Below are 14,714 nucleotides of genomic sequence, written 5' to 3'. Positions count from 1 at the left end.
AGCGTCAGAGTGTGCTTTATGACGAGAAATGAACGGCACTCGTGTGAGGCCGGGGTGAATAGGTTGCCTGTGGCCAGTGTCAAAGTCCTGTGCACATACAGCTGAATTAAATCAAGCAGCTACAGAGAGGAAGAAAAAAAAAAAATAACTTTTGAGCCACTTTGCATCCCAGAGCGACAACGCTTGCTTTTACATTTACCGAACACTTCAATGGATAACGACGCATTTAACTAATGTATGCTGGCATCAAAGCAGGCGAGAAAACTCGACTGGAGACCTACCCATGTTGGATACAATGCAGAGGAAAATGTCATTCAAATGTTATAACGCTTTTTCACTCTTTTGCAACACTGTATATTTTATATTGTTATAACCATCTTTTAGATGCTGGTACAGACAATATATGTACAAGTTGATATTTTACACACACACACACACACACACACACACACACATATATATATATATGCATGCATGCATGCATGCATGCACACACTTGCAGAATTTCCTATTTTTGACAGTGTGAATTGTTGATAAAGAGGATCCATTGTATATTGTCCTTTTTTCTGCATTTTTTTGGTTCGTTGCATAGACATTTTTTTCTTTTCTTTAGGGTTATTGAACATTGCCAATTTATCGATTTTGGGTTTATTGCATTTTTTACATTGCGTATTTCTTTCAATTGCCTATTGTTTTAATGTGAGCTGCTGGAACACCGGTGATGAACAAAGCTATCCTCAAATCTAACCAGTCACATACTTGCCAACGAAATTCTCCAGCACCGAGCTTTTCCCGGCACTCTGTCCGCCGACCACCGCGATTTGAGGAAGGTCCAGATTACAACTCTGGCCGATGGAGCTGAACGCGTCCTGGAGTTTGTTGATCAGGGGAATCAAGTCTTCCATGCCCCGGTTCCCCATGGCTCCGTTCGCTCGGATCAGCCCCCGAAACCCAGACCGGTACGCTAGCTAGGCGCTGTTAGCTTAGCGGGACGGCGTCCGGGTTGCCGTGAAGAGCCGCACACCGGGGTCTGCCTTCGCCTCCTCGACGGATCGTAGACGCTTGGCGGTTAAGGTGGTTCACAGTGCGACCATTCCGGCTCCTTTCTACCGCATTTAGGAACCCGACGTCGGCCGCGGCGGGTGGGAGCAAAACTCGCAAAACAAAACTTCCTCTAACGTACAGAGAGTGACAAACACCATCCGGTAGGCGGAGACTACATCCGATCTAATGCTGCGTTCCCTCGGGGTCGGAACACGGAAAACTCCGACCGCCCCACTCGGGTTAAAGCGCAGAGGAGCGGCCATTGAAGGAGGTGATTCCGTGCGTCGCGTCGCATCGCTCGGGGCCCGGGTTTACCGGGATAACCGATCTGACGTCACAGCAACGTGGCGTCATACGCCGCTGAGACGTGGACATGAGGTTCCCTTTGCAATTTTTACCCATTTGACAACACGTCGAATTTGGGTCTAAACTACTCGTGTCGTTTTTTGGGGTTTTTGTTTTTTTTCATGCGATGTAAACACGCGTTGTGTAGCTTTCACAATTCACAAATTTGCAAAAAACAAACACAAATGTACCGGAGGGCTCCATGTTTCCCCCCCCTCCCCCGCACAGAAGCAACGTTACCCGACTTGGAATCACCGATTTCCGAGTTTCGACAGAACGCAGCATCACCCGGTGGACGTAGACCCGCCCGCTGTCAACGAAAGCGCGGCATTCATTGGCGGAATTTACTGCTTGTCAACGAAGGGGTCATTTTCATTGGTTGCGTAAGGGGCGTGCCTTTCATTTCGAATGAATAACGTGTCAATGATTCAGGATTCAAGATGTTTTATTTGTCACGTACATATACATACTTTCATACATATATGCAGTGAAATGTGAAATGGACATTTATTTTACTCTTTCATTGGAAAAAATGATACGAACAAGGTCAGAGAAAAATCAGCGGCGGATGGAACAGCGAACCAAAGCTGAAATATAGGCTTGTGAAAACTACATTCTGACGTTGCAATAGTATTAGAGAGTATTAGAGTCAGAAATTTAAAAAAAAAAAAAAATGTAATAATAAATGAAATAAAATACAATAAAACGAAATAAAATAAAACAAAGTAAAATAAAATACAATAAAAAAAATAATACAAACCCAATGGCCAACGTAGCTCATCGTTCGTTTTTTTCGCGACGTCACGTGTCGGTCGCTCCAATCCAATATGGCGGCGCCCGCGGAGCGTGTGTCCGGTGTCGGCGCCTCCGGGAGAAGCATGTGCGTGAAAGCGCTCGCGTCGGCCTCCCCGCTCGCCCTGCGAATCGTCGCCGAGTGTCCCGTGACAAAGGCCAGAGCGTGCGATGTCGCGCTGCCGCACGGCGCCGTCGGCACCCCGGTGTTCATGCCCGTGGGCACGCAGGGAACCCTGAAGGGGATCACCGCGGACCAGCTGGGGGGTCTGGGGTGTCAGATCTGCCTGGGAAACACGTACCATCTGGGCATGAGGCCGGTGGGTAAGCACGCAGCGTCGAAGGAGGGTTTAACACGTTTTTTTTTTTTATATTAATTTAGTTATTTATTTAGTTGTCATTGTTGTCAGATTCATTTTTGTTTTGTCTCACTTTCATGACTTGTCTTTCCTCCTGTAACACCAGAATCTTACGACGGGGGTTAATAAAGCGTTATCTTGTGTATTACCACAATACATTATATTCCAATATGTTTATATAGCTTACTCACCATCTGTGCATATTGGGCGAACGACTTACAGTTGTGTCCTTCTGCCCCTTAACTACTGTTGTGTCAACAACTCTCACTAACTTCTTAATAGGGGCCTGAGTTGATTGAGAAAGCCAATGGGCTCCATGGCTTCATGAACTGGAAGAGAAATCTCCTAACTGTGAGTCAAAACCAATGCATCCGTGCCTTTCAAAGTTTGTTACCTCCAATTGCAAAATATATGCACGGGTACTCCTCACTTAACGACCTACCTGATTAAAAAAACGTTTGGACTTACGACCAGCTCTCTCAGCAGTCTGTATTGTACACTGCGTGCAACACCACGGCATCTCAGCGTCAAGCATCTCATCACGCATCACCCACGATACACAATATACACTATATACGTATACTATATACACTGTATATACTATATACACTATATATACTATTTATGCTATATACACTGTAGATACTATATATACTATATACACTGTGAATACTATATACACTATATATACTGTATACACCATATACGCTATATATACTATATACACTGTATATACTATATATACTATATACACTATAGATACTATCTACACTCTACATACTATATACACTGTATACACTATATATTCTATATATACTATATGTGACCCACTGCAGCAAAACCTGTATTGTCGTGCATTTCTAAAATCGCCAGGAGCAGCCAAATAAGTTGAAAAAACCTTTCTAGAAGGAAAATTAGATTTTTCCAGAATTGTGTTGATTTTTTTTTTTTTTTTGTTGTTTTTGTTTTTTTTAATCTCTCAACGTATTTTCAAAGCCGAGTTTGATTTAGAAATAGTAGATAAATGTTAAACCGTGGAGTTAAATTTTCCCGTTAGATGACATGGGGAAACACAGTTCACTTACCGAGACGCTGAGCAGCGCTCAACAACGCCCATCGATGGTTTCCTTTAAAGCAAGCGTCCAGGTGAAGATTATTCCATTATATTCCATGTGATGTGAAGTCACAATGCTAAACCCTTTTGATGGAGTTCAACCTTTAAATCTACGCAAATAAGAAAAGCTGACTTCACTTCCGTAAGCAAGACGCGGAGCCTTGGGGGAAAAACAGTGAAACTGCACCAAAAGTACCTAAAATCTGCAGTGGGTCACATGCACACTATATTCACTGTATACACAATATATACTATATTCACTGTATACACAATATATACGATATACTATATACACTGTATACACTGTACTATATATATACTATATATATACTATATAGACTGTATACATCTCATCTCATCACTGTTCTCAGTCTCGTTCCTGCAGTCTGTCAGTATTCACTACACTGGCCTTGGCAATGGCCACGCCCCCTTACCATGAAACAACACGGGTCCTCGCTTATCGACCAGTTCGCCTAACGACCTGGTCCCCGGAATGGATTTTGGTCGTTAAGTGAGGAGTACCTGTGTATATTTGAAAAATGGACTGCATGGTGGGATATCCATAAGTCCGCAAGATGTAAATCGGTAGTTGTGCCAACGTTGTTTTTCAATAATCTGCTTCCAGGACAGTGGGGGGTTTCAGATGGTTTCCCTCGTTGAACTCTCCGAAGTTACCGAGGAGGGTGTCCAATTCAAATCTCCTTATGATGGCAAAGAAATCCTTCTCAGTCCAGAGAAGTCAATCGAAATTCAAAACAGTCTGGGTCAGTGGGTATATTCTAAGAAATAAAAAATTCAATTTTTATTTTTTACCAGATAAAGTACTTTATTAGTAGGTTGTCAATGGTAATAGTCACCTACATATTGAATTTTATTTGCTCGTTCAGGGTCTGACATCATGATGCAGCTGGATGACGTAGTCAGCAGCACTGTCACGGGGCCGCGGGTGGAGGAGGCCATGCACAGGTCCATTCGCTGGCTGGACCGCTGCATAGCGTCCAACAAAAACCCAGACAAGCAGAACCTGTTCGCCATCATCCAGGGCGGTCTGAACGCAGAGCTGCGCAAAGCCTGCCTTGACGGTAGGCGTCCTGCCTCCGGCAGAACAGACTGATTTCTTTTTCCGTCGCGGTATTGTTTTTATTAGTTTTAAAATTTCTTTTGAAGACATTCTGTTCCCGTCCCGCAGAAATGACCAAACGGGACGTTCCCGGTTTTGCCATCGGTGGCCTGAGTGGAGGAGAGGAGAAGGACGACTTCTGGAGGATGGTGACGTTGAGCACTGACCATCTGCCCCGGGAGAAGCCTCGCTACCTCATGGGCGTGGGGTAGGGACGGGGATGGTCTGTTGTGGTGACGGTGTCACATTTGGTTGTTGTGTCATCTGAAGTTGTTGGCTTTTTTTAACGCAACTTTTTTTTTTTTCAACAATCTAGGACAGATTGTGGCGACGATGAAATTGCTTATTTGAAATTACTTGTTTTTTTTTAATTCCTTGTCCCGAGTCCCTCGCTATTTTTTTATACACTCCATTTCTGTGTGTAATTTTGTGTGTCATTATGTGTCTTCAAATCGGCTTATCTCTTTGTGGTGTGATTCAGATACGCTGTGGATCTCGTGGTATGCGTCGCGCTGGGATGTGATATGTTTGATTGCGTCTTCCCCACCCGTACGGCGGTAAGAATTTCCAGCTCCACTTTTCACCGTTTTTTGTTTTTGTTTTGTTTTTTTTACCGCGTCACGATGAATAATGATGCACAACAGGATTTTCAAGAAACATTGTTCTTTTTTGCTTCCCCAGAGGTTCGGCTCTGCGTTGGTGCCATGGGGTTCTCTCCAGGTCAAAAACAAACAATATGCCAAGGACTTCCAGCCCATAGACCCAGACTGCCAGTGCCCCACCTGCAAGAGGTAAACGGAGAGCACAATCTATATTTATTATATGATATTATTGTATTGCGGAAGGGAAAAAGATTTAACTTTATTGAACCTTTTACCTTATACCCGGTAGACTCTCCTCCATCAGCCCAATAAATGGATTTTGTAAATCCCGGCAGCCCACTAGATAGAATCACTGACTCCTAATGAGTTCAAAGTAATACTTTCTGTCGTAGTTTTGTTGGGTGTCCGTTATCATCTTTAAATTAAAAAAAGACAACATATTATATAATACAAAAAAAAAAGATTTTAATATGATGACAGATATAACCATGGAAATATTCAGGCTACACGTTAAAAGTCCTTTTTTTATACAATGAATAACTGATTTGTTATGCAATAGATGAATAGATGCTGAATTATACATGTCTAAATTACATTAAAATCTGGATTTGTCCATCACCATAATCCCATTTGCGTGTTCATGTTTATTGTTAATGTCACAATTTTCAGTGTTGATATTGAGAGAACTCGACTCCAAAAATATTTTCTATTATTTATCTCTCGGAAAAAAAGCACACACACAATTGAAGAAACCTGGGTTAAAAGGAAGATGATGTAAGCGCAGACGACAGGTTTCATGAAGGGGAGATGACGGCGGCTAACAAATGATTGTCGGCTTTGGTAAATGTAATACAAGTGCCAAAGGTAATTGTGAAACTCTTAGTTATGGCCTCAAAGTCTTTTTATCGCCAAATCTCAAATTAGTGAATAATTTCCCAGGATTTAAAGCTTGTTTAGACGGTTCCTTTGTCATCATTTGGGTTTGAAAGCGTCAAACGAGGAAAATGGTTAACATGCGTGACGTGCTTCGCCGCGGGGAGTTGTGGGGGGGAAAAAACGAACCATGTAAAAAAAACAGGAAATTGGGTGATTACGTTTGCTTTCTGGCTTTCAGGCACAGCCGAGCCTACCTGCACGCCCTGTTCAAGAACGATACGGCCGCCATGCACCACGTCACCATTCACAACATCGCCTATCAGGTGAGTGAAGGAAAGGAAACGCTGACGCAAAATAACACTTTTCGGGGACGGCGTCTCCGACGGCCACCGGGGCCACGAGTTCTGGAGCAGAGCCGTGCAGCAGCGAGAGCGGCAGACTTGTACATCAGAATGACAGCCCTTCTTCCCCCTTGGACCGTCCCCCTGAATTCACTACATTAAGAAGTTACGGGTTTTTTTTATCTCTCAGTTAGAAACATTGGTTCGAATTAACCTCTTTAACACAGCAGTTACAGTATAGCTGCATCAGTCGCGCGTCAAATAGGAAGCTCGTGATTGTAAACAGTTTACTCAGTAAAAGCTTACCGAGTGCACTTAAATCGTGGTCCTAATTACTGAAACGAAAATAAATTGAAACAAGCTGCTTCCACAACTTGATTCCTCCCCCCCGAGTGTAACAATAATATAAGTTATGTTGTCATCCAATTCTTCTGGTAATTAGAAAATGTTGTGGAACATAAGAGTTTGTTTTATACCCAAAAGTCATTAATGCATTTAATTGGCATTTTGCCTGGAATGTAATCTTTTCAGGGGCAAATAAAAGAGCAAGGATTATAACTTATTTATAATTAAAAATATTTATAATTAAGTAACATGGGAAAAAAATCTATATTCATACTAAATAAAATGAGTGTCTGTGTGTCTGTGTGTCTGTGTGTCTGTGTGTCTGTGTGTGTGTGTGTGTGTGTGTGTGTGAGTGTGTGAGTGTGTGTGTGACCACAACATTAAAACCACCACTAATATAGTGTAGCTCCCCCTCGTGTTGCCAAACATCTCTGACCCGTGGAGACATGGACTCCACGAAACCTCTGAAGTATGTACTCTGTGGTATCTGGCACCAAGACGTTAGCAGCAGATCCTTTAAGTCCTGGAAGTTGTGAGGTGGGGCCTCCATGGATCAGGCTTGTTGTTCCAGCACATCCCACAGATGCTCCATGGGATCAGACCCTAACCCCGACCATCCACATGATGTAGGAGAAAACGTGATTCATCAGACCAGGCACCTTCTTCCATTGCTCCATGGTCCAGTTCTGATGTTCACATGTCCATTGTAGGTGCTTTCAGTGGTGGACAGGGGTCAACATGGACACGCTGACCGGTCTGTGGCTACACAGCCTCATATGCAGCAAGCTGTGATGCACTGTGTGTTCTGACACCTTTCTATCGTAGCAGCATTAACTTTTTCAGTAATTCGTGCTACAGTAGCTCTTCTGTGGAATCAGACCAGACGGGCTGGACTTCACTCCCCACGTGCATCAATGAGCCTTGGGCGCCCATGGCCCTGTCACCGGTTGTCCGTCCTGTATTTTGGAGATGCTCTGACCCAGTCGTCTAGCCATCACAATTTGGCCCTCGTCAAAGTGGCTCAGATCCTTACGCTTGCCCATTTTTCCTGCTTCCAACACATCAAATTCAAGAACTGACTGTTCACTTGCTGCCTAATATATCCCACCACTTGACAGATGCCATTGGAACAAGATGAGCAATGTTATTCACTTCACCTGCCAGTGGTTTTAATGTTGTGGCTGATCGGTGTGTATAGAGTATATGTGGCCTTGTATTAATTCATGTGTTTTTTCTTCTTTTCTTTTTTCTTTTTGTAGCTCAACCTGATGCGCTCTGTGAGACAAAGTATCATTGACGGCCGGTTTCCTGAGTTTATAAAAAATTTCATGAAGCGGATGTTCCCATCTAGCGACCAGTTCCCCAGCTGGGCTGTGGACGCTCTTGCCTCCGTCAACATTACATTGGATCAGTGTTGAGAAGGCTTGTGTTTCCCAATACCAACGTACTTTTATATCATTTTGATATATATTTTTATGGCCAGTTTACTGGCTGTTTTTAGTACTAATAGTTTTTTACAAGTAATGAGATATGATGATGCTATAATAAGGAAAAAAATCATGAGATTATGGTATATTCAATCAATTCACCCATGTGACTAAACTCTCCTTTAATGTGCCCATTATTCTAATGTGACACTGATTGGTGTTTTAATGTGAGTTGAAACAGATGAACTATCCCATTCTAACGTTGTTCAGAACATTTTTGTTGTTACCATGGCTACACCAGCCCTGTCTTTTTGAAAAGCGATTCCTTGAAATACATTTGTAATTAAAAATGCGAAGCCTATTGGCATTTTGTATTCAACATTGATGTCAAGCTGTTGAGTTCAATGTCGTATGTAGTTGTTTTTTTGTTTTTGTTTCTTTTTGCTCATTCAATGCACATTCCTTACTTCGATGAAATTTACTGTAGTCGCTCATTGTGTACTTGTGACACAACTAGATGGCAAGACAACAGAGCACCCTTGAGTGAAATTGACTGACTTGATCTCGAAACTTTCAAAGTGGTTTTTGCGCATGTGTGTTGCTTTATCTTTGTCATAGACCCACGAAACAAAATTCCAACTATGTCAATGACCCTACGGCTGTTATTTTCGTTACAAATAAAATACATTTGCCCATAAAATTGGACTGAAATGTTGAAGTCAGTAAATGTAAATGTGTTGTTATAGAAAATGTGATTAAACATTTGTCCCTGTAGCAGATTTTCATTACAGCGTTGATAATATTAATGAGGTCATAACCCCAATTGTGATAATTGGTAAAATATAATCAGAGCATATAAAAGTCAAATGAATGTAATGAGACTGTTTGAACAGGCACCATATGAGCAGCTCTTTTTTTTTTTTTTTTAGAGGGCACATTTACTAGGATAGAGTAGTTGTTCCATGAAAGGTCCGGGCAAAATCTTACTTTTTTGTTGATATGATTGTAATGAATTAATAAATTATATTTGAATACACTCCTAATGTAATTTTTGTACATGCATAGCTAACATATTTGATATGCTCTCATTCACAGCCTATTTCAGCAGGCTCAGAACATGAAATTAGAAAATAAGTGACCTTTTAAAAGGACCCCTGTTGAAGGGAATTCCTCCTGATCTGATTCCTCCTAACCTGATCTGCTTGTATGTTATTATTGATCACGTTGAGAAAACCATCGTTTTACGAATGCGACACTAATGCGTAAAAAGATTTTATCATACATGTTTTTTTTGTTGTTTTGTTTTTTTTGTCTTGAACTGTCGTGCCAACTTATGCTTCTGGAACACCTGGATTTAAGAAATAAAATAGTACAACGTAGTTCTTCAGTGCGTGTGTGTGTGTGTTCGGTGTGTGTGTGTGTGTGTGTGTTTCCCCCCCCCCCTCGGACGGAGCGTGTGTGCCGTAGTCCATTGGCTGCAGCGCCCGGGGGCAGAGCAGACCAGTGCACATGCTGGTGCTCAGAGCAGCAACCAGTTGCTCTCCAGCTGCCTCAGCACCAGCGCCTCCCCGCCTCCCTCCCCGGTCCCTCCACCGAGCCGCACGGAGCGGATGCCATGACTTGGCACCGTCGGGCTGCGCAGTGAATAACAGGAGGCGGAGGGACTTTGCGCTTCTTTTTTTGGGGTGGGGGTGGGGGGGGGGGTGGGGGGGGGGTGGTGGGCGGCGGCGGCGGGTGGGGGTTCTCCTCGGTCCTGAGGTGCGGTCCGTCTTCCCATTCAGCCGGGGAGCTTCGTCTGCTCCTTCCAGCGCCGGGGAGGAGAGCGAGGTGGGGCGGACCACCACCATGGTGGAGCTGGAGAAGGAGGTGCTCCCGCTGCCGCCTCGGTACCGGTTCCGAGACCTGTTGCTGGGAGACTGGCAGTCCGACGACAGGTAAGAACCCGGGGCAGGAACCAAGTTGAAATCGCGCAGTTTCCGCTGCTCGGGCGTTGAAACCGTCGGGCGTCGCTTGCTTCCGTGTTTTCGGACGTTGATTTATCTTCCAAGTTTATTTGTGTCGTTACCGATGTTGTTGTTGTTGTTGTTGTTGTTGTTGTTGTTGTTGTTTGTGGGAAAGGACAATCCCGTCCTCCGCTCCCCCGCCTCTCAACGCTGACGCCGCTGTCTGTGCTCCTCGCCTCCACACGCCGCTGTCCGCGCGCCTGCCGCTGCAACAGGTTGCAACGCTCGCGCCCGTTCCAGTAGGAGCGCGAGCCGCTTCGCTGCTGCGCGCGTGCAATGTGTTGATGGCTGCTGCTGCTACTACTACTACTACTACTACTACTACTATACTAGTACAATACTTCTACCTCTGCTAATACCGAAATTATTGTTATGAGGATGATAATAATAATAATAATTATTATTATAATAATAATTGATACTACTACTACTATTACTACTACTACTACTACTACTACTATACTAGTACAATACTTCTACCTCTGCTAATACCGAAATTATTGTTATGATGATGATAATAATAATAATAATAATTATTATAATAATAATTGATACTACTACTACTATTACTACTACTACTACTACTACTACTATACTAGTACAATACTTCTACCTCTGCTAATACCGAAATTATTGTTATGATGATGATAATAATAATTATTATTATTATTATAATAATAATTGATACTACTACTACTATTACTACTACTACTACTACTACTACTACTACTACTACTATACTAGTACAATACTTCTACCTCTGCTAATACCAAAATTGTTGTTATGATGATGATAATAATAATAATAATAATTATTATAATAATAATTGATACTACTTCTACTACTACTACTACTACTATACTAGTACAATACTTCTACCTCTGCTAATACCAAAATTGTTGTTATGATGATAATAATAATAATAATAATTATTATAATAATAATTGACACTACTACTACTACTACTACTACTACTACTATACTAGTACAATACTTCTACCTCTGCTAATACTACAATTGTTGTTATGATGATAATAATAATAATAATAATAATAGTAATAATAATAATAATAATTGATACTACTACTACTACTACTACTATACTACTACAATACGTCTACCTCTGCTAATACTAAAATTGTTGTTATGATAATAATAATAATAATAATAATAATAATAATAATAATAATAATAATAATTGATACTACTACTGATACTAATAATGTACTACTACTGCTGCTATAGTACTACTTCTACTAACTACTGAAACTAATACTACCGCCACTATTACCACTTCTGCTACTACTACTACTAACTACTACCACTGAAACTAATACTGTACTACTCCTGCTGCTGCTGCTTTAGTACTACTTCTACTACAACTACTACTATTATTACCACTACTACTACTACTACTACTACTACTACTACTACTACTGATACTAATACTGTATTGCTGCTGCTGCTATAGTACTACTAATACTAACTAATACTACTGATACTAATACTACTGCCACTATTAACACTCCTGCTACTTCTACTACTACTGCTGCTGCTATAGTCGTACTGCTACTACTAACTACTGCTACTGATACTAATTCTACCACCACTATTACTACTCCTACTATTACTATTACTACTACTAACTACTACTACTGATACAAATACTGTACTACTACTGCTGCTGCTATAGTACTACTACTACTACTACTACTACTACTACTACTATACTAGTACAATACTTCTACCTCTGCTAATACTAAAATTGGTGTTATGATGATAATAATAATAATAATAATAATAATAATAATTGATACTACTACTGATACTAATAATGTACTACTACTGCTATAGTACTACTTCTACTAACTACTGATACTAATACTACCGCCACTATTACCACTTCTGCTACTACTACTAACTTCTACCACTGAAACTAATACTGTACTACTCCTGCTCCTGCTGCTTTAGTACTACTTCTACTACTACAACTACTACTATTATTAATTCTACTACTACTACTACTACTACTACTACTACTACTACTTCTGTTACTACTGATACTAATACTGTATTGCTGCTGCTGCTGCTGCTATAGTACTACTAATACTAACTAATACTACTGATACTAATACTACTGCCACTATTAACACTCCTGCTACTTCTACTACTACTGCTGCTGCTATAGTACTACTACTACTAACTACTACTACTGATACTAATTCTACCAACACTATTACTACTCCTACTACTACTACTACTACTACTACTATACTACTAACTACTACTACTGATACGAATACTGTACTACTACTGCTGCTGCTATAGTACTACTACTACTACTAATACTACTGCTACTACTATTACTACTACTACTACTTCTACTACTACTACTACTACTACTACTACTACTACTAGGCTACTACCAAAACCACTATTAATAATAATACTGCTACCACTACTGCTAATTCTACGACGACTACTGCTACTATTATTTTAACAAATTTACTAATTAATGCCGACACTACTATTATATATAATAGTATATAACACTACTATAACCCTACATATACTACATATACACTATATATATAACACTACTATTAGGCACCTCTAATACTACTTCTACTGCTACTGCTGTACTACTACTAATGCTGCTACTGCTATACCTACTACTACTACTACTTCTGCTATACTACTACTAATACTACCTCTGCTATACTACTAATACTACTGCCACTACTACTACTAATAATAATAATACTGCTACTACTACGACTACTGTTAGTATTGTAGCTAGTGCTACCACCAGCACTACTACTACTGCTACTACTTCTGCTGTACTACTACTACTACTGCCACTACTAATAATAATTCTAATACTGCTATTATTACGGCTACTGCTACCACCACTACTACTTCTACTACTACTACTACTACTACTACTACTACTACTACTACTGCTACAACTACTACAACGAGCATTACTACTTCTACTACTGCTATGACTACTGCGTTTAAAGAAAAACAACAATAACAAATGTGACTCGAGAGTTTCCCAAAAGAGCTGCCTACGAAAGCATTTATCAAAAATGTCCCTGCCGCCCCCCCCCCCGCACGGTGTGAGGCTCCAATAAAATATACATTGAGGACATCGCATGAGCAGGACTGGAATTTAGGACCTGGTGGTTACATGTGTTGAAGGGGGGCCACCATAAAAACCATAAACCTCTACTATGCAATATGAGTGTTCTATTCCGTCGTTCTATATCCGCATTTTATTCAAAGACGGGCCATTCCGCATGTGAATATGTAACTAAAACAATAAATCTCCGGCCTCCACTTTCACACGGAGGCTCGGCAAAAAAAGAGCAAACGGGGAGTGGAAGTCTAGTTTAATATTCATAGTAGAGTGACCGCCGAAATTGCAAAGATTTTGAATGGGAATCCTCTGCCACCCGGCTGAGCTATTTCGGATTGCCACTCTCACCGAATGTCATTGGACTTTTTGCCTTAAAAATATGATATCCCTCCACGACGATTTATTTCATGTGATTGCTACATATCACATACGGGTGTGCAACCCCTGATCCGGCTATTTGATTACGGCGTCTAATGGAAAACCTTAACCTCAATTTCACGCCCGGTCTATCTTGTTGCTAAGTGAGAAACGAGGACCAAAGCACTTGCTCGTCGACTCGAGTAGGTGTTTCAAATGGGATAATTGGGATGAAAATCGCCGTTGAAAGCCTCGGAGCCGGGTGAGGTTACCGTTGAAGGGTACAGGCAAGTAGACGGGAAGGCAACGCTGCTGAAAATGCGTCGCGCCTCCCTGTAGGGCCCTATTTTGTCGGCAAGGCTTATTTGATCACTGACGCAATGTGGCGTCGCAGGCAGCTCGGCCCGGCGCTGCGTCGCCGTTGTTGTTCTGAAAAAAAAAAAAAAAAAAAAAAAAAAGGATCCTATGACCTTCCCCGGCGGGCCCGATTTTCCCGGAGCGGGGGGCCACGGGTTCCAGTCCCCGTGTGCCGGGAGCGGATATCAACTCGCCAGCGGCCTTCTGCGCTTATCTGTCGCCCAAGGACTAACGTTACCGAGCCAGAGCTCAGCGTGACCCCGAGTCGCGTAATTACCTGGCTTTTTGTTGCCCCTGCGGCTTCTGAGAAAACAAAAGAGTCGCCGCAGAGCGCGTCATTTGCTCTCCGAGAGGGAACCCGTTTTTTTCGGACAAAAAACAAAAAAAAAACGAAAAGCTGCGAGGGACCGTTTGGCCGAATAGACAACCGGTGACGCGGTGAAGATAATGCGTTATCTATTTTAAGTGTACGAGAGGCTGCAAATTCTCC

At 41.8% G+C, this 14,714-nt stretch overlaps 3 protein-coding genes across 4 annotated transcripts in view; 2 read left to right on the top strand and 1 right to left on the bottom strand.

The window, feature by feature from the left end:
* The window catches only part of dnm2a (dynamin 2a), a 36,646-nt gene extending 35,478 nt beyond the window's left edge, over window positions 1-1,168 (bottom strand). For both annotated transcript variants that reach the window (XM_080009386.1, XM_080009387.1), the window contains exon 1: window positions 760-1,168. In XM_080009386.1, coding sequence (XP_079865512.1) covers window positions 760-920 — 161 coding nt within the window. In that variant the 5' untranslated portion in view covers window positions 921-1,168. The remainder of the gene's footprint in view (window positions 1-759) is intronic.
* Window positions 1,169-2,265: 1,097 nt separating this feature from the next.
* On the top strand, window positions 2,266-9,137 carry qtrt1 (queuine tRNA-ribosyltransferase 1). Its single transcript, XM_080009363.1, has 9 exons — window positions 2,266-2,501; window positions 2,823-2,891; window positions 4,280-4,418; window positions 4,542-4,736; window positions 4,844-4,982; window positions 5,256-5,331; window positions 5,456-5,565; window positions 6,491-6,575; window positions 8,198-9,137. Exons 1-9 carry the CDS (start codon window positions 2,268-2,270, stop codon window positions 8,354-8,356), a joined length of 1,206 nt encoding a protein of 401 aa, XP_079865489.1. The 5' UTR covers window positions 2,266-2,267; the 3' UTR covers window positions 8,357-9,137.
* Window positions 9,138-10,210: 1,073 nt separating this feature from the next.
* The window catches only part of kcnt2b (potassium sodium-activated channel subfamily T member 2b), a gene marked incomplete at both ends in the record, with an annotated part of 51,485 nt that continues 46,981 nt past the window's right edge, over window positions 10,211-14,714 (top strand). Inside the window, one exon of the mRNA XM_080009680.1 lies at window positions 10,211-10,299. Within this exon, the coding sequence (XP_079865806.1) occupies window positions 10,211-10,299 (89 nt within the window). The remainder of the gene's footprint in view (window positions 10,300-14,714) is intronic.

Source organism: Zeus faber (genome assembly GCF_960531495.2).
Source record: "Zeus faber genome assembly, chromosome: 11".
NCBI classification, from domain to species: domain Eukaryota; kingdom Metazoa; phylum Chordata; class Actinopteri; order Zeiformes; family Zeidae; genus Zeus; species Zeus faber.
The sequence above is the reverse complement of the archived record's forward strand: the minus strand, read 5'-3'. Positions and strand labels throughout refer to the sequence as shown.